Genomic DNA, 21,868 nt, shown 5'->3' with positions numbered 1-21,868 from the left:
ACAAAAAATATTTCTTTTTCAAATGCTACTTTTTTTTCCTGTCGTGACAATATTTTCCCCTTCATCTGGTCAGATGAAATGTTCAGTAGCTGTAAAAGCAGTAATACTAAGTTCCACAGAACCTACTCTGATTTCTTGAGCTATTGCTTCCGTAAAGATGCATCAAGGCATCAGCGTCAAGAAAAGGGTACTCAGTCCCCTATTGTCTTGCCAAACCGAGATTAAAACGAAAAGTCTAGTGGCCTCTACACTGTAACTCTATACTGTCTTAAGTTGTGTTTCCAAGATGTTGCTTCCAATTGGTTCCAGAACAGCCAAATTGGTAGAGATTTGACAGACATTTTTTATTTTATTGTAGCATTGTGAACACACAGGTGGGCTAACGCTGCAGGAATGGGAAGGAGATATGAAGATATAATATGGTATACGTACATTACGTTTTGCAGTTTCTATTCAAGCATAAAAATGGTAAAAGATTACCTTCCAGGATTAAAGAAAACAGAACATTTTTCCGCTGAAATAAATAACACTTTACTCAAAATTTAAATTCAGTACTTTTAAAATAACAAGTAAACTTAAATACTTTCCAATCAAATAAACATCTGTTCTCAAGGTCTACAGCAATACTGACTGTATATAGAATGTGAAAGGAAATAATCTTAAAAATTTGTAATCTTGAAATGTTAACATTTGTAAAATAAATTTTTCAATATGCAGTTTTAATGTTTCTGAGCAAGGAGTTACTATGAATTCCTGAAAGATCCTTCATGCCTGTGTTCACATCCCAGAAACTGATAAAAACTGATAACCCTATTACTGGGTTTTTAAATCTAAGCCTTAAAATAAAAAAGTTGAGGATCCAATTTATGCTCTTTGATATCAATGGCAAGGCTCACCCTGATTTTACTGCTTTAAGATTTGACTCTCTTTTATCTGCTTATTTACTTCTGATCCTAGATTAATGCAATTTCCGGACTAATCACAAAGGATTATTTTTTCATATATATCTTTTCATAATCTCTAAAACAAACAGGCCCATAATTTAAAGAAGGAAATTCATTAAAGTATGCCAACTGTTTGTCCAACTTCAGTGCTGTATTTCAAAATTTAAAATATCTGAGAGTCAACCTCCAACTCATTTCACAAAAAAAATTTTTTTAAGGTAAAGCAAATTTTCTTACAAATTTAATTAAAATATGACACTCAAAAGAGAAAGAATTTTAAAAATAGTGTTCATTGCTAGTACATTATGTAACCTCTTTATGGAGTTTAACTTTTTGATGTAGCTGGCTGTAAATATCCAATAAATATACAGATATACAAATGCAAGAGGACTCAAAGGAAATGATCTTTTAGATAACACTGAAAGAAGGAAATGAAATTGGAATTAATAAATGCTACATTAATTCATGACAGGTGTCTCATCATAAAAAAGTACAGTTATTCTTCTGGAGGGCTTTACTACATCCTCAAGTCCAAGTTATACAAACTGACAGGAATAAGTATCAGTGTTCCTGAAGCACCTTTCCATTTCAGTCAGATTAAAGGCGATGAATACCAATACACACCATTAGCACCTATTGTCATCACTGATAAAGTATACATTTTTTTCTTGTGTAAAAACATAGGCAACTTGACAGATATATTATATTTGCATTTTTAAAGTATTTTTATTAAAATAATTTCCACATCAATATGTAAAGGCTTACATTTTCAAGAAGAGAAGATTCACTTTAATATACTACTTTCCTTAATTGAAACTATTTCAGGCATTCACTAATCCTGTGGTTTATTAAAAATAGAACTGTAAAAACTCGGCTACTGTTTTGGTGCTCTCTTCCGATAACGAAATGCTGGAGGATCCACGTACACCGGCAGCTTTGGGACTCAACATAGCGAGCTAATTACTTGCTGAGACCATCTTTAGTGTTGTATACACTACCCACAGCAAATCCAGATCAGACTAGATGCTCCCAAAGCTATTCATATGGGTTCAAAGGAAGTCATATCAGCAGCTGACAAAAAAAATTTTAAATGTTTCCCTAGCATATGGAAGGCCATGTTAATAATTTACTCTAAGTAACAGTGTAGAAATCCCCATATGCTCTATGCCAACAAGTATAATACTCACAATACTCAGTCCTGTGAAAATTATTCTGCATTAGTGACCAAGCAGAAGAAAGCAGATGGAGACTCAAAAGAGGAAAGGCTCCTTTCTCCTCACTACTGTGCTGCACAAACATTTTGATTTTCAGGATTATGGTCTGGCTTCCAACCATTTACCATATTTCCTCTGAATTTGTTCCACGTCTTAAAGTCCTGACTACTAACCTTGCCTGAAAGCCTGTATTTCTCAGTTCCTCCACCTTGGACTACAGCCAGAAAACTCACTGATAAGTCCTGACCATTACAGTATTCATAGACTGTCCCCCTACACCATTTACTCTGTTTTATCTACAGGGACATTTGGTGAAAGCACCAAGGAAGGGTAGTAGTTTTCTCAGAGATGGTAAAATTAGTCCAAATTCAGGTTTCGCACCTGTACTTAAGGATGCATCTAGAAGATGCCCAGGTGTTCATCTTCTACCACATCACTACAAAGTCTGATGGCAGTAATGAATAGGACTACAAGTTCCTCAATCAATGTTACTTGCTGTTTTACTGTTCATGACACTGTATATCTGCCATGTGGACGCTGTATATCTGTCTCCTACCACAGTCGCAGCTTACTCTCAATAACCTCCAGATGCACTACAAATCTCAGCACCTGTTAACCTACAACAAGGGCATGGCAAATTACCATCTACATGGCTCTCTTGAGATATTATTACTGTAATATTTGGCACCAGTCACAGAGGCAGGACCAATGTTCTTGAATGGCTAAGAAACTATTGTACTGTGACTGGAGAAACCTATAATTAATTTTGTTATGCAAGTAGACCCTTACACTGGATGATTTGCAGTGCTACAGACAACAAAATGCCTCACTACAGTTCAAGATAAAATTCCTTACCTTAATGGTTAAAAAAAAATTTATTGTCTGCTCCATGATGTTTATTACAAGAAACATAGATACAACAGAGGCTGGCAAACATTCAGTACAAATACTACAAAGGATGTGTTTTATTAAGAAAGATGACTTAAGGAGGTAGAAGCACTCTTAAAGATTTTGCAGCTTATAAATATCTGTCTCTAGATGAATTAGTAATATGGAAGTAGAAATGAATTGTAACTCCAAGGCCACACTGATAAGATTCATGACAGAATGGTAGATTAATTGCTGCTTGCTCCTTGACCATTTACGGATACAATACAGGACAGATGTTCCCCAAACTTTTCTTAGAAAAATCTCACAGAAAACTCTGCCAGTATGTCATGCCGCACTTTCCTGAATCTGCCAGGAGCTTTATTTGTAGGTGTCACTGTTTTAATGGATCGACTGAAATTTGACAGAACAAATGCAACAATCATTATGACAACTTTAAGGCGGTATAGATATTTAAATCAAATCTCAGATTATATTATTCAATCACCATGTACAGAAATCCAACATTTATTCCTGTCCAAATGCAAAGATCTGAGATAATCGATGACACATATTAATAGAATTTGCAAGTTTTATTTTGTTGATATTTGAAACAAGTAGTAGGCATTTTCCTACATTGTATTAAACCAACATAATAAATACTATGTGAAGCTTCTGAGCGAGCTCTAATACTTACAGAAGAAATAATAAAGTTAGATTTTTATAATAGGTCTTTTTGAGATCTTCTTTAACTCTCAATTTTTAAGAGATTGTTTTACAAATCACTATAAGAGCCATTTTTTGTGTATGTTAAAAAAAACTCAAGATTATCTCAAGTGGATATATTTTTACCTTAAGTAAAAATAAATCAATTTTTACTGCTTTATGTATGCCTTGCAGACACGTACTTTTTAAAAAAGAGCTTTAATCAAAGCAGGAAAAATAATAGTTCTTTCTAATATTTGCATGTGGGAAAGAGTCGCAGCACCATAATCTTAGCAAGTATTTGCCACACAGAGGTCTTGCACTCTGAAAGCCACAATTCCTTTCAGTTACTTAGCAAGAAATGTAATGGTCACTGCATTTGATGCAACACTAAGTCAAAAGCAAGAGAGCACTGCAAATGTTCTGAGGCCACAGCCTTGCTTGTGGAAAGAATTTTTATGAATTTCTGGAAACAATAAAGAAATCTAAAGTACAGTTTTAAAAACTGTGATTTACTTCCGTCATAAAACCTCCCAATACTCGACTACCCTTAGCAGATAATTCATAGAAACACCTTTAAATTGCATGGACTTTTTTTAAGAATTGAAATAGTTACTAGCTTTCCTTCTGCCTGGATTCTGCAACAAAGGGATGGAGAAAAACACAGTTTTCCAAGGCTTCAAAGGCAAAAGAAATGAGCAACGAAGAGACTTGTCAATTCTGAGATACAATCCCAACCTAACTGGAGCTCATAATTAAGCAGACTTGACAAAGCGTGGGGGCAGGGGGCGTCAGGTAAACCTTACACTGGTACTATCTCGCATGCGGTAAAAACAACGATGAACAAAAGGTGCGCTCAAAGGCAATGAAATGCAGAAAAGCATCCCCTCTAAGAGCCATTGCTTAGCATCAAAGGAAAAACAAACAGATAAACTTCATCTTGCCTTAAATCATTAATGAACCATTCAGTCATCAATTTACTAGGGCAGTTGAATTTCCTTATTAAGCACCTGAGTAGCGCTGTGAACTTCCAAAGATCACTCTTATATCCTCAAAGTGAACGTGATCATAATGCTATGCTGAATTGGTGTCAATCTGATTAAAGTCCAGTGGTTGTATTTGATTAACAGAAATCCACATTCCTGCTATTTAGTTTTCAGCCTTTTTAAATTCGCTGTTTAAACAGAGGAGGGGGAGGAGAGGCATCTTTCTGCTAAGGCTAATATTTGGAACTTCATGTCGCTTGTGAAACAGGAAAAATACTTGAGTTGCCAAATGATAATGTTTATGAATAAAATTTAAATAGGGTACTAAATATTTTCCAAAATTTTTTTTTCTTTGTTTGCTTTTAGCCAGAAGCTAATTTAAATAGTCCTTTGTAGGCAGGTTTAAGTATCAGTCACACGTTGACAGAATATAGACAAGTATGATCAGAAATTAAAAAAAAAAAAAAAAAGAGAAAGAACTACAGAGACAAAAATCAACTGTTTGCAAAGTTTAAGCCCATAGCAAGCTTCCTGTCACTGCTGGAAAAGCTTTTCTTCTCTTGTTAAGTCTCCAAATTGTAATTAGACTTGTTATGAAGTATTAGAGTTATATGCATACAATTGAAAACATTTATCATTCCAATTAAATAGTAATTTCAAGAACAGTTTGCCAAGAACCAGTTTGGATGACACTCGGCAGACTATCCTCACCAAAATGCTCATGTGGAAAAGTACACTATTTTTAATTAATTAAAATCTGAAAAGCTCCTACCTTTCAAATTTACAATTTTTTCTTAGCATTTTTTCTGAATCTGTCTAAAGTTTTCCATTACAGTAGCCTTATTCTGCATATGCAAATAAGCCCCCATAGACAGAAAGAACTAATGCAATTTAATGCTTTCAAAACCACTGACGTTATATTCAGGGTCTGACCTAAATCCACAAAAACAAATCTTAAAGGTTAAAAAGAGATAGAGTAAAAGTTTGATGACACTTCCTTTCCATTCAGTATGCTTATATTTCTGTATTTTTACATTATACTTTTACTAAAGTCTACGATCATTTATACTTTAGTACATTTTTAAAGATTTTAGAAAATCTCTTAACAGAGTATGCTAGAAATATGCAGACATGGGAAAGAAATATAATTTCTAAAACATCTTTCTGATTAGTATGAAACATTATTTAGAACACCTCCAAGTTAAAAGTAATATGTTGGTTTTATTTAAAATACCTGTTATAACTATTAGTAACCACTGTGTCAACCAGAAAGATTTTTCCTGTTCATTTTAAGGCCGTTGCTTTGATCAATTTTCTCAATAATTTAAAAGAAAACTTCCACCTTTGAAATCTCTACATTTTTCTTACTGTTTTTCACTCTGTCTGCAACATAATTATACATCTTCCATATGTGTTTGCTTAATCTTAAAATAGATTAGCCGATCAAAAGGAGGGAACATAACAGTAGAGGAGGAATATTGGTCAGAAGGAAAAGTTGAAGTTAATACCTCAATTATTCCTTCATTCTCACTCTGTTTGCTGAAGGATGAAGGACATCTTGCTCTCTAAACAAACATGAAACCTACTACTTAACACACAAGCAGTTTATTTTTTTTTATGTAGTCAAATATGCCTCATTATTTGTAGCGTGCAAGTCTGTTCAAACGCTTGCCATTAACCGAAGATTTCCGAATAGCAATTGTACATTTCAATCACTACTATTAAAGAGCACATTCTCATATAATCTATAGCAAAACAATAGATTAGTGCTATTATCCATTTATAAGTAAATTTCTCTCTACTACAGAAACATATAGAAAATATTGGTCTAGATGATTTACCCAAAGCAAGCAAGATGACCCACTCAGAAAACAGTAGCTTGCTTTTACTGATCTCCACCAATCCCCGAGACACAAAGAATTATCCTCAATTAACACAACGGGTTAAGTATGCTTTTTACCAGTTTTAGAGGCTATAATGAAGTTACCTGTCATTAATGATCCAGTTCAGACAGAGATTGAGGGAATTAAGGTTTTTGCATCTCTTTACTATTTCCATCACGGTTTCATTATCCAGTTCTGTGATATGACGTAGATCCAAGCTGGAAAGATTTCTTAGCTATTGAGACAAATATGATAGAAAGAAATAATCTGAAACTTATTCATATACATAACTGTTATAAAAACTTTTATACTTTCTGGAAGCATGTATAATACGTGACAGCTAGCCAAGAAAGATGAAGTTACTATATTTTCCGCAAAAAGGAAACCTATCAGAGATATTCACACAATCTGACTTTTACCATCTAAAATCTACACCCAAATTTGGAATTCAGGCAGGCTCTCAGTTACTTCATGAAATCAGATCTCTCCTGCATATGAGTCCATGCCACCTGTAACAGGGATGTAGGCCTTCCTCTTTTTACCATATGAGGTGTAAGGTTTCAGTTTTTGTACCTAGATAGGAATGCCTACTCATTTAATTAAAATAAAGAGGGGCAGGGAGGGGAGACAGAAAGCGCATTTGCGCTCAGATTCAAATACATTCCATTACAAAATCCAGAAATCTGAGACTTTACAAAACTGAGTAAACATCATAAAATTTCCAGAAAATGCAGCATTTAAGTATTCCTACCTGCACAGCCATCAGTTACGACTTGAGAATTCAGAATAACAAAATTTGGAGTAGCAGAACAATATAATTTATGATCTATGCATTGGGTAACTAACATTAATCTGATTTATTAGCATTGTTAATAATTACAATGGTCTTCAAAAGCAAACAAAACTCCCTTACTACTTTTATAAGCCATGGATTGACAGAAGGAGATAGATTTGAGGCTGATATTTACAATTTTCTGCAGCATCCTCTAACAATAGATCAGTTTAGTCATAGTAACTCCCAGGTGTTGTTTGCTTTTTAAGCTTTCTGAAATAATCTCTCTTACACTCTGGAACAAATAATTGCATTAGGTAATACTGAAACTTTAATTAAATTGGCCTTCCTTGTAAGAGAGAATAATAATCCTTTTCAGTGATTTAAGTCACTAGGGATTTGATTAAGTAAAGACATACAAGTGAGATCATATAATTGGTCCACTTCAGTAGTTAAATATTAAGTCAAGGTATTTAAGAAAAAAAATGAAGACTCCAAACGGATTAAGTCTTTAGAAAAGGTGTTCTGGTGTTTTGTTCTAGAAGTTTTTAGCATTCTCCAGTCTAAAATTCTGCCAAAGAAGCATAAATGTAAGGAGCCTGACCTCTGAGAAACAACTGCAGAATATTTCTATAGGAAGCAAGGAAAAAAAATATATTCCTATTATTAAAATGCTATGCCAGCTGTAACTGTTGAGCTGCTGCTTGTAACCCCATTGTATTTCTGATGCTCTTGTTACTCGCTTATTAGAGAGAGGAGCATGTGATTATTTCACAAACGAACAGATCTTGCACACTCTGTCTCTCTGTTTCATGCATGCTCTAAGACGTTTAGAAAACTTATTTTCTATGCACCCCCAAAAAGGGCATAGCTAATCCCTCATTTTTTGGGATGAGTTGCAAGGAGGAGGGGAAGCTCAAAGCAGTTTGAATTATCCTCACCTTCATACAGCTATTCATATTAGATAATTTTGCACCTCATTGGTCTTTGTGCTATAATGGCAGTAACATGGCCAAGTCCTGTGACACACACCGAGGTCCTGTGCAGAGTTCTAATAATGCAAAATGATGAGTACTTTCTCAAATGTGCTTCCTGCACATGTAGAATTTGCTCTGTGGCTGTTTTGTAAATAAACTGCATGCACAAACTCTGACAAATCGTTATGATTGTGTTTCATATATCTAGCTGCATAAACAAAAACCCAGCAGCAATATCTCTACTTAGAACAAGGGATCTATAAATAACGACATATTGTTGAACTAGAACATTTTGTTTCTGCTTTCTTAGTATGTTTTTAAAACACAGTGTGTTAGGGCTGACTATCCCAATTACCAGAAAGCCATGGGCTCTTAAGAAAAATGTAATATATATACTTCCTGCAGCAGGACAACTTTGCCAAATTCTGATTTAGCAGATTACCACAGTGATTAAATTCTCTGCGTGCTCCCATGACATTCATTTCCCTAGTAACCAGACTTACTTTTCCTGAGATGGTATAGCCCCTTATTCCCTTTTTATAAAATAGGAAAATGAGACACAAATAAATTCACTACGATCACGTACAGAGCTTGTGATGATAATGGGAATTAAAGTCAGATCTCCTGAACCCTCTGAAGTAAGTGCAAAATCATCTTATATAGGGCAACAAATTCTATAGTATAGGAAATAAATCTACTGGACAATTAAACAATACATTATGCTCTACAACATTAATCAAATATTTACCAGGAGACCTCAAAGATAAGTGGAGAACCTTCTCATTGCAAAAAGAGAAGTTCTAGCTAAAATACACCTTCTTCTAAGACAACACTTCATTATGAGCAGGTAATAATACTGCTCTGTTCATTCTTTGTCATTGTTGCTACTTAAAGGGTAAGTAATATGAACTTTCACTAAAGATAAAAGAATGTATGAAGGTCCGTGCTCCTTGAAAATGGTGTCTAATTCACCTAACTTCAAATTAGGTGAAGGATGACAGTACGGTATCTACCCAGTTGAGGCAAAGATGAATGCAGCGGAAAATTTATGATTTCCCACAAAAAATGGACTGTTGCATTATACAGGTAGACTCAAAAACTACACTGAAATCCTATTAGAAGTCAGTGACGAAATTAATAGTATTTCCATGAAGCAACTTTATCAACCAACACTTACTGTCACATTCCTTCATTTCAAACAGCCTACTTCATACCTGACCTATTTGGTAGGTTAAATCTTCTTTTTATCAGACATAAGGTACTTGGAGCCAGCAAACCTTACCACCTTAGAAGTTTGAAGAATTCCTCTATAGAGGGGGTGGTGGTACACTAGATAAGAGCTCTTCAAGTATAATTTGATTGATACAACCTTAGTACTGCCATTTCAGAAGAGCAAATGACTTTCAAGGGCTGGAGGACAAGAAACACATCCCCTTAACTATCATCAGATTCTTAACACGATTTTGATTGATCTGAACATGGCAAGTAAAGAAAAGTGCTTCTGTACCTACTTAAATCAGAGGGATCACAACACATAACTCTGAAGTAGCATTAAATTGAGAATAAAAAAAAAATAGTTGGACTTCTCAGTCTTCAGCACATGCATAAATCCTGAGTAATATAGCATACCTGTATTCAGCATTTTTCTACAGAAAGAGGGTATTCTGTTATTTAAATACTCAGTCTCAGGGCAGCACAATAATTAAAGCTTTCCATGTGCGTGTGTGTGTGTGTGTGTGCGTGTTAATTAAAAAAAAAATCTTCATGTAGCAGTATCTTTTCCTTGAACAATTTTAGGGCAATTTTCCTGCAAATATTCACCTTTTCGCCAACTCTTAATTCTATAGCTCTGTGAAGAATGCTGAGCATGAGTACAATTTAAGCTTTGCACTCACTTCTAGCAATAAGACAAAATGTTCAACTGAAAAAGGAATTTTTAATGCGAGAATAAAATAGACAACGAAGACAGTATGTAGAAGGTTTAAAGATATAACATGAAAAATAAAATGAAAGAATCAGAGAAAGGAAGCATAGTTAAACTAACTTTGTGCGCTATACATAACATTGCTGAAATTATTGAATATTGACTCATGAATAACTGTTTTAAAACTGTGTAATAATAGCATTTAAATTTCAGAATCTAGTGAGGTGAATGAGATTAGGAGGGGACAGAATGTCGCTGGAATGCATCTCAAACCCACTAACTGACAGAGAATCAACAATCCAGTATTCAAAGTTTTTCTGAGGGAGATTGCCTGTGAACATGTATAGAAAGGGAATCGCTGGACTGTAAACAATAGATGTAAATGAACCACTTAGATCACAAAATGGTCCGAAACAAAGGAAGTTGAAAAAAACAGAACTTCAGTTGTTTTAAAAAGTCATGTTAAAATATTAAATACTACTATTGTTAAGAAATTATGTACTACTTTTGGAAATAACATACATGTTTAAAATTATTATAAAGGCATTTATATTCAACACTTTGGTTGGTTCATTTAAATGAAATTTTATGGAAGTCAAAATATTTCAAGATTCAGAAATTATTACATTATTTTTGTCCATGAATGCTATGGATTTCACAAGACTTATCTTGATTACTCAACCTCATAACATTAAAGCTTTTTGAAATATTGAGAAGCTAAAGCATTTCAAAACTATTAAATTAAAAAAACAGGGAAAAATATGCTCAATTTTGAGACTGTTCAAATTTAGGATAAATTTCATATAGTTTAGATGAAGATTACTGTTACCATTCGGATCACCATTTTTTTTCCAGTGTGAGTGTACCAATTGTTGTGAACAGTTAGCAGTTATTGTAAGAGAGTATTAATATACCAATTTAATGAGTTTGCAAATCTTTTTTCACAGCTTTTCCAACTTAACTCCTGAACAGATATGCTTGCTTAAGAATAGAACAATTCACAGAAGATCAATCCTTTTCAGAACTAAAGCCAAATTATTTCTGAAGGAAAGTACTTATAAGGACCTAATGAGCTTTAAATTCACACCTTCAGCTAATTAAGCTTAATTTTCTCTGTGTAAACATGCCTTCAGGGAATAAAGTGCTTTCTGCTTACACCCTCCTAAGGAAATGCATGATCAGAGGAAGTAAAAATAGCAACCAGAAGAAAAATTATCAGTCATATTCTTTTCACCACTATGTCAATAGAATCTATAAACTATTAAAATAAGGGCACATGCTTTACTCAGAATTAATGTATGAGCTAAGTAACTTGAAATATACTATTAATATAAACAGTTTTCATGAAATAGTAATCATACCTGATTTAAAGAATTGGAAAATGATTGAAGTAGTTAAGGAAGAGGCTATTTTCCCTCAGTCTGATTTCATGTTCTGCACATTCACAACTTTTAATTTGATTCCTTAAAGTTAAATATCGCAGAACATTGAGCTCCCATTGATTAAATAAGAAAAGGTTCAGAAATGAGTCAAACCCTGTGTTTTAAGCATAGGACGGTGTTTTATTTTTCATTACTTAAATAAAACACAAGTCAGAGTCTGTTTTGAAAAGTGGATGTATATTCATGCCTGAGAAAAAAAGGAAGCTGAAGACATATTAATTAAGGAAAGAAATTTATTCAATATATTGCTTTATTTCGTAATACAACATAGTAAAGCACAACAGCAAAATGAAAGGCATTTATATTCAAATTGCTACTGCTCCTAAGCTCACTGATAATAATAATTTGTCTTCTGATTTATTGCATACATAAACAAGTTAAGCTACAAAAATAAATATACTGACCTCCTTCCTAAATTGTTTTAAAACTCATTGCACAAGAGCTAAAAATTATTTGCACATATACACACACTATGTGCAATATACTATCTGAGTTAAAAGATTTGCAGTTTATAAGCTGAAAATAAAAACTGCTGATGAATTGGGTTATTGCTAAAATCATGCTTTATTCTTTTTATATTATTTACCTTCAAGTATATCTAATGAACCGTTTTTGTTCTGGAAACTTTCACACACCCACCAGCCAAACACACATTGAAACCTTTTCAGTCATGCAATCAAGCTTCCCTGTAATAGCTTTTCTACTTAATGTGCAACTTGCAGAAACTGCAATTGGGTACAACTATCAAAACCTTAAAAAGGTAAAAAGAACATCTCAAGAGAGACATAGTCAGCTCCACTTAACAAAATGGTAGGGTTTAGTTTAACAAGATGAAAAAAGTTCTCTTACACAGTCTGTAGCACCATACCTTTTTAAGTGTCAAGCCAATCCTCATACACAATCTCCTGGAATCACTATGCTCAAAAAACCTTATATAATGACTTTTTCCCATGATGGGGAAAAACAGACTAAGGTCTAAAAGGACAGCTAACGCAAATACGTTCAAATAAAACATTAGCCATCTTTAGAAATATAGGTTGTTAGATGAATTGACAAAAAAACCCAAAAAACCAAAAACCTGTTTTCTCTTGACCTAGCCCAAGAGGGATAACCATGTTCTTGTTTAGGAAGTAGAATGATCTTAAGATTGGAAGATATGCTGAAACGTTACTACATAAAGAGCCTTAAGGCAGAGTATTTTGTGTCAAAATAAATCAGTAACTAAAGAAAAGGTAGCACACAGTACCTCAGTTTAGAAAAGGCACTTGCAGGATCACTCTGGCTATGTTTAGATTACCACTATAAATCTGTCAAGTCAATAATCTCTGCACTGAATGAGTCACAAATATTTGCACTATAAATCTAAATTTTGATTGACTTCCCACTGGTCACCAACTCAAACACACATACGACTGAGTAGATTGGACACGGCCCTCGGACAACAACAATATGAGATCAAGAAAGAATAAAGATAACATTATTCCCAAATCAGTTTTCTTAGATAAACTGACTTCTTGTATTGGGATTAGAAAAACAAGTTAGAACCTTTTTCTATCAAGCTGTTGTCCAATTAGGCTTTGTGCTTGTTTTAATGAAAATGTACATAATAAATGTTACCCAGACATAGTCTGTAAAAAATATATAGAAGTACAGATAGAAGGCTATGGCTACAAAGCATTACTCCAGCACATATATCAGAACTCAAAGGAAGAAGCCAAAGCAGTAGCTTGGAAACAAAATCACGTCTAGATGTTGAGATTCACTGATGTTGGCTCTTAAAATTCTATTAGAAATGCAACAATTAAACTACTGAAAGGCATTTACCACAAGAGGGAAAGAAAATACAGCCTACTTTTGGGGCAAGGCAAAGATACAGGATCAAAAATCATGAGGAAAAATCACCTGTCTGCGCATCCCATCTTCAGTGCAATTACCTGAACAACATAAACCACAATGGTTTTATGATCTTTGAGCTTACAGACTTTCTCCTTCTCTGTATATACGTACGTACGTGTGTGTGTGTGTGTGTGTGTGTGTGTGTATATATGTGTGTGTGTATATATATATACATACATACATATATATATATATATATATATATATGCAGCACTTCTCAGCTTACCCAGTAACTACTATTTACTCTGGGTGCATTTCTTACAGTTTATAACAGCTTCAAAGGAAAAAAGAAACTAGAGATAACATTTTTGCTCGAGTGAGTGAGTGTGTGCGTGTGCATGTGCGCGCGTGTGTGTGCGCGTGTGCGTGATATCACAATGTTTAGAAGCAAAAACAATGACAGTAAACACTGGGGTGTTTCTTCTTTTCTCCTACATACAACATTTTCACTGTTATAACCCATAAGTACCTCATAATTACCTATTTAAAAAGATATTTAATTCAAACAGCACTACAAGTCAGAATTTTCAAGTGCTGGTATTTTTAAAGAGCTAAAAATTATTGGAGGGAAAATACAGTAATAACAAAAGATTCAATTTTTATACATCTGTTAGCCTCAAAGCATTTTTACAACGGAGCAGGCCAGTGTTGTCATCTCTAGCTTACACGGAGGAAGCAGAGGGACAGAAGGGATATAAGTTGGGACAGGACACAGGACACCCTGACAGGCCATGCAGAGGTGAGAACAGATTCCAGATATGTTAAGAATACAGAACTGAGATTAATATTATGCATTCATGAAGTACCAGTTAAGAACTGACCATAGAATAAACCATTAGAAAAAAAATGAATGATGTTTAAAAAAACCTGATGTCATTAAAGAAACAGTGTTATTAACAGACGAATTCTGGGAAAGACTGATGCAGCTAATTTAAGAAAGTTACTACCCTCCAGATACTTGCTGTTGTCCTCTGTTGGAAGTTAGGAACTCTAAAAAACAACTGTAGAAATGGAATGTGACTCTGGGCCAGACACTTCAGTGCACTTCAGAGTTTTAGTGGAATTGTCTGCTCTACTACAAGGGGAGTAACACCTGGCAGAGGAGCAGTACAACAACCACTAAAGTCACTGCAGCAAGATTAACCAGGAATCACTTGCCAATAGCCTTAGAATAAAACAACCAGAATTCCAGCACTGACTTTGCTGCTCTCCTGCTGTACGACTGGGAAAATCTCTTACCTGGCCTTTATCCCTCAACATATGACATCAGTATACTTCCCTATATTGCACATGTACTTAATAAAGGCCTCTGTTGAAAGAGGCAATAAAAATAAAGAAATATATCATCATCATAATATTTAGCAAACCTTTTAGAAGTCAGATCAGAGAAAGCATGATGTATTCTCCATGAAAAGTATAATTAAAAAAAAATATTAAGAAATATTCAGAGTCTTCCTTGAACATGCTTCAACCCTGTAAAAAATTCTAATTTATATTACACCTGCAGGAGCAAGCCAGGAAAAACTCTCTTTAACCTGTAAAATATATTTACTCAGAAACATCAGAAATTTCAAAATTGCTGCTTTCAGTTCAAAATAAAATTTTCAGTAGGCAATGCCACACTTTTCACCAACAATATTCCACTTAAGGAAAATACTGTTTCAAGTGCTTCGCCAATACACCTGGCCATTATTTGACCAACCTAAAAAATCCCAACATACATCAGAAAAAGAAAACTTTGGGACAGCGTAAGAAAGCACCATGAGAAGTGGGATAACTAAAGAAAAAAGTACTTGATAATAAAAGTGTATGAAATAATTAGCACCTTCATAGTAAATGCTACAAGAAAAGAGTTCACTTGTTCAGGATTCAATCGTAAATTCCCTAAACATATTCGAGAACAAATTAAAAAAAAAAGTGATGTTCAGTGCTATTATATCACTCTCTTTTATATTGCCATAGCCTGAGAGAAGGAAACAGGAATTCCTAAGTCTCATGTCCCAGGAAAAAGCACATGCAACACTTACCTATCCCACATGACTTTTTCCAGTTTTGGGACAAAATAGCCTCCCACATATGTTCTGAAGGGCAATCTACATCTATGCCAGTCCTATATAATTCATGATTTCTAGCCATTTATTACTAAACCACATCAAAACCAGAACTAAATATTAATAAGAAAATAAAGCTCTTGATTTTTTGTAACTTCAATCAATTACATGATATTACAAAGTCACTTCATAGAAGGATTAGACATAATGATCACCTATTAAACACTCAGTAACTCTAGGTCAGAATAATCCAGTAACCAAAGTATGCTTTGGTAATCCAGTACCAAAGTATGAACAATGATCTGTGCTAGAATTTCCCAAGCAACTTCAGGTTACATAATTGCTGTCAGACTTATTTCTCTCCTATATTTATGTTGTGCATATAAGTACAACCCATCCTGAATTATTTAGAACATGAAAATTATTGTATTACTTCTCCCTCCCATAGATACATGTGCCTTTTAAATACCTTCATGTCATTTCCATATCCTTTGAGTCCTTCCCAAACTACATCCTTTGAGTTACTATAACTTTACCATGCAAATTAATTTCTTCAGCTTATTTCTTTTTGTACATTTTCTGGAATTTTTAATTTCATCTATATTTTCAGCTACTGAGCTGCTTTAAACTGATCAGTGTATATTAGAGGTATGCTGGATCCATTATCGTGACAAGAGTGCTGCACACCTGCACCAGAAACTACATTTGAATTTTCTTCAGTCATATTAACATTTTCATTCAATATGGTCTCCACTTATTTCAAGGTCTCTTTGACCACTTCTTGTTTACACTAGCACTCCTTCACATTCAATACCCATTTTCATAGCCATCTTTACCCATTATGATAGGTTCCACTTCCCTACAGTTTTTTTTTTAATCTTCCTAGCTAAAAATACTAATTTATCTATTACAGATGCATTTCCTCTGACCTCCCTGATGTTTGCATGATCTCTCAATTTTGTTTCAGCTCTGAATTTTAAATTAATATGTTGTTTGCGTACCTTATCCAGGTCATTAAAGCATTCAATAAAATCAATTTCTGTAGTCACAAAAGGGAGCTCTCCCACAAATCACTCCTCTTAGGTAAAGAAAAGGAAAAGGAAATAAAATGTGTCCATAGATACACCTAGAATACAGAGACGTATATATACAAAATGTAAGTACATATGGGATATCCTACTGCAGTAAGGCGTCCAAGTCTCTTGCACTCATAGTTTGCATTTCCAATTAATTGGGAACAGCAAATTATAGAACATTTGCAACTCAATCTCGTGTAATTAGGCATTTTAAAGATGATTGACATGTACAGTGTTATTATTTCTAAGAAAAAAATCCCAACCATTGAACATGTTTATGATATAAAGTTAAAGCAGAAAAATCTGAATGCATTCTGTTGAAATGATGCAAATTTCATTTGTCTTGTAATGGCTCTACCCATGACAGGGTTATTCGTTAAATGTATAAATTTAGCCTTGGTGATATCTATATTTTGGGAATTGTCACAAACACTAACAACAAGCTAAAAGTAGCTATAGTACTTACATTGGTGAGGTGAATGACTCCTTTAGATGTAACAGAGCAGCCCATAAAACCAACATACTGCAGCTCAGGACAATGTTCAGCAAATGCTTTCACTGACTGATCTGTCACCTACCAAAAAAATACACAGATAGCAGTTGAATAGGTGATATGAGTACATACCCAATACAATCCAAGCAGTTTCTCAGTAACACTGGCAGACTATTCATTAATAGTTTTATTATTATCACTACCACTTATTTTGAGAGAAAAACATGAGGTATGCATATGTATCTATAGATATGTATGAAAAGAAAGAAAAAGGATCATCTCTGGAAGAGTGCAGGACCTTCTCTTTGGAGAAGGGAAAACAGAAGAAAAAGCCAGAATGATGGCCACTGAAATTCAAATATTACCATTCTGTTTATCTGCAGATTAAAGTAAAAGTCCATTCTGTTTATCATTCACATAACTATATAAAACCATCAAAATATCACCAAATTTAAGATATTGCATCCTGCAGACGCATGCTATACCCATCACTGACTGCACTGAATCTGAACTAAGTCACATCTTCAGTTTATATTCCATTTTTTACGTATTTTTTTAAACTAAAAAACGAAGACATATTGCAATCTATTAATAGTTTTTAACTTAAACGTAATATCTTGGCCATTTCCCACATAAGACTAGAATTTCATGGTAAGATACCATTCTGTGTCAGTTAGCAGTTGAATAAGGATGTTACCTTTATTATTGTGATAGATCTATTTCTATAATTCCTTTTGTTTTATAACTGTTTGTCTAACAAAATTTAGTAGCTATGAAACACAAATTATTTCATAAATGTTTTGTAAGTAGACTAAATATACAAAAGGATAACATTTTGTGAACTTTTTTCCTTTAAGCATGCGTTTCCACTACAAACACTTCTGTGCTTTCCTGAAGTTATATTGCAGGAAATATTTCCTGTTTTCCCAGAAAGTTATATTAAGACTTGTATTAAATCAAGAAAACCAAATTTGCATTATTTTTAGTTGCTATTCAGTTATTCAGTTGAGTATCCAACTAGATGAAGGTATTAACAAAAGAAATATTTGTTGCTTTATTTTCTATTACTAAGAACAAATATTTTATTCCAGCTTCATTATTTCACTTATGCAGATTTTTAAAAACTTGCATCATACAGTAAGAGTATAGCACAAAACCCATAAATTCACTTTTTAAAAAATATGAAGCCACTAGCATCAATATTCTTCTGATGAAACAGTATGTGCTGAGTGTCTATGCATATATTTTTTGTTAGATGCTTCAGATGAGTAAATATCTTTTTTTTTTTTGGTTACCAAATAAATCATTTTTTTACATTTACAGTAAGCTCCTTATGTTAACCTAGTAGCCATCCTACTGAGTATGTCTTGGACTTTTAAAAGGAAAGCTATAGGAAGACATTGCACACTTTAGAATAGAGAGAAACTTTTTTCTCATTAAGATAAAACAAAACATCACTGTGAGCATACGTATACATATACCACACTTATATAAGAAAATATACATAGCTACGTCTATCTCTTCTCATTTCTTCACATCTGTCTACCGTTAATTTAGTTTAAAAGACTGTCTGAACAGCAGAGGAGAAGGTCCGTACTTCATTTGATCCAGGCTGCACTACTACAGAGTCCCCTAAAGGATGGAGAAAAATGGAAAGCAGTTTCCCAAAAGACGCGTTCCAGAATGCAGGGTCGAGAAGGCAGGGAAATATGAGACACAGCAAGCAGAAGGATGGCAGCAAAGCAGAAGGGAACATCCAGCTTCAAGGATGACAGAAATCAACTTTTCCTGTGCAAAGTTTGTAGCGACCAAGGAAAATGCTAAAAGTTGATGAAATAAGAGGATGCCTGAAGTGAAACGACTTTAATGTGTTTGTTCACTCGGAGTTTCTTCTACTAAAAAGCTGAGTATTAGTTTGTTGTCTAATAAACACCTCACCGCAGCAATTTAAAGCGCCTTTGGTGAATTTGGCTTAAGGAGGACGCAGCTCCCCCTCTGTCCTGTTGTAATATTGAATGAACACAAAGACCTTTCTGTACTTTTTTTAATATGAACATCCTAGAAGGAAAGGAAAATGCAGTTTAGCTACAAATAATACATTGAAACTATATGCACATGTAGCTAGGTTCTATCCCTTCTACCACCTTTCTCCAAGTCCAAACATTTAATTCTACTGCAGGGTTACAGGGCTCTCACACTGTAACCAATAATTTAGAGTACACCTTTCACATACTCCCAGGATCTCACCTTTGAACCTCCTCACTGTTCCCTTTGAAAGGCACCTGCAACCACAATGGCTTTCTTTCCTACAGGTAAACACCAAGTCCTAGCACCTCAACCACAGATCTCATCTCTAATTTCAATAAAGACTATTTTCCTCTTTTCCATATTGCATGCTGATACCTATTTCCTGTTAAATCTAATTGCTTATGCCCTTACATAAGAAGTTATACTACAATTGCCATCACTTTACTGTCAGATTTGTTAAAAAAAAACACAAAGGACATTAGACAGTTTTACTGAAGAGCGTAGCAGAGACAAGAGTTGATCCCACAACACGCTTTCTTTTCCAAGTCACTGAAAGTGAATGGCGTCCCCTCTGAAGCTCAGTTACCAACCCAAGTGCTTACATGTGCATGACAGGTAGTCATCAGTCTAGACCCTGACCTTTCTTCAAAAGTCCCTCACAGAATAATAAAGACTCTCCAGGGACAAGAGGAGGACAGAGGGAGGAGAGACAGCCACACAGATAATTAATAGCTTTTCAAGCTCTTCAAAAATCTGCCTGTATCAGGTTCTGAACTCCTTGAGCATCATATTTAGGCATAGCTGAATTTCTAAAATTCTAATTCTTGAGCTGTTAACTTTTATTACTAAATAAGCCAACAGTTATAAAATTTAAGATTATAAAATTGACATGAGTACCCTGAAAGCACCTCCACATCTTCCTTTTAACAAGCTTTTCTTCTGAGCAGCATACATACTCAGTGCAAATGACGCTAATGCAAAACTCTGTTTTGACTTTAGGACAAAACGTGTACTTTCCAGCCGAAACGCACAAGTAATGTCTCACTGCACCTGGAACTGTAAATCCTGAAAGCCCGAGGACGTTCCGGGTTTGCAGGGATGTCTTGTTGATTTTGCAGAACTCAGAAGCAAAACAAGTTTTGAGATATCTAGTCCACGAGGGAGCCTCAGGTGAATACATACATAGGAAGAGTACTGCTGCTGCGCTGGGCATCACCTTGATCCCAGCCCCATCCCTGACGAGCATGGCCCTGTACTGCACGTGGGCAAAACACTCACAAAACAAATTTTTGAAAAGATGGCTCAGAGGTGAAGGATGCACAGAGGATTATAGGTACAACACCATGTTCAAGTGGTTTTGGGTTGAGGTTACTGGATGTGGTTACACGTCAAAAGCAGTTTTCTTTAAAGCAACAATTTCTCAGTGAGTAAAGCTGTTTTAGTTGCATGCCTGCCAACTACTAGTAAGAAGTATGCCTTTGGGGCTGTGTATTTAGAAATCAATGAAACTGAAAATGGGCCCAAAGGAGAGGAAACAGGTTCAGGTAAACAGGTTCAACCAAAAAAATGGGTAGTGATTGTGTCTTTTTGTACAGATCAGTGTATTTTAGTACGAAATTTCCTCTTTGATTTTGTTCTGATAGGTTCTTGGATCTTCATCTCTGCACACTCCTTTCAGCTGAGGATAGCCACACCAGCTATTTGGGAAGGTTTTGACTACTGAAAGGCCTTGACAAATACTATCAGAAATGAAAGAGTGACAGATTTGCCCTATTCATGGCACCAGGGGATAATAAAAATGGCTTCTGAAAACTCAGGTAAATTTTAAATTTAAGCATAGAAAAACAGAAATTCAGTCCTTTCCTTTCAATCACATGAGCTTCTCTATAGAATATAAAAGAAACCCCCTGTTCAGCTCATGAGATAGGAGGAGGACCCTGTTACAGTCTTTCCCTACTCTCTTTACAGAGAGTTCGAGTATGAGTCTTTTCTTTGTTTCAGATAGCTTTGCACTAGCTAGTAAGGAAATGTATTAATGAACAATTAATAGTATAAATGCCTAAAATCAAACATTTACTACAGAACTTAAAAATTTAAAATACAAATAATTTCTTCCATACAGGTGACATATTTTGGGTCAGTAAAAGCATTAAAAAATTGATGCTTGGAATATAAATAATAAAATTACTAACTCTCAGAGCATTTTGTTTGTTCTTACTATGGAATTATCTGCATGCTAAACAAAATACGTGAAAAAATAATTGTAGTAACAGTTAACAACAGTACTTTATGACTATCAGCATTAAATAGTTTGCAAACTGGCAGTGAAACTTTTCAGTGCTTGTTAGATGTTCAGCATCTATCTGGTCAGGAAAAGGTTCTTCATTCCCTCTCTATACCATGCAAATCTCATGATTTTCCAGATTCCAAAAATTATTCAAAAAAAAAAAAAACAACCTTTCAAAAGTAGTTTGATATTACCTGAATACGCCTTACATTTACTGTGGTAGAAATAATCATTTTAGAAAAGCATTTTGCTATTGCAGACAAATGTTCTTAAGTCTTGGCTTATAAATAAATAAATTAAAAAGCACGGTATTGAAACTGTTG

The 21,868-nt window shown here is 34.4% G+C and overlaps 1 protein-coding gene across 1 annotated transcript in view; it reads right to left on the bottom strand.

Annotated features, from left to right (window-relative positions):
• FBXL17 (F-box and leucine rich repeat protein 17) overlaps positions 1–21,868 on the bottom strand; it is a 301,069-nt gene that overhangs the window by 191,940 nt on the left and 87,261 nt on the right. The window contains exons 5-6 of the mRNA XM_068928189.1: positions 17,204–17,311; positions 6,704–6,834 (exon numbers count right to left, since the gene is read on the bottom strand). Of these exons, the coding sequence (XP_068784290.1) occupies positions 6,704–6,834; positions 17,204–17,311 (239 nt within the window). The remainder of the gene's footprint in view (positions 1–6,703; positions 6,835–17,203; positions 17,312–21,868) is intronic.

Source organism: Struthio camelus, chromosome Z (genome assembly GCF_040807025.1).
Source record: "Struthio camelus isolate bStrCam1 chromosome Z, bStrCam1.hap1, whole genome shotgun sequence".
NCBI classification, from domain to species: Eukaryota; Metazoa; Chordata; class Aves; order Struthioniformes; family Struthionidae; genus Struthio; species Struthio camelus.
The sequence above is the reverse complement of the archived record's forward strand: the minus strand, read 5'-3'. Positions and strand labels throughout refer to the sequence as shown.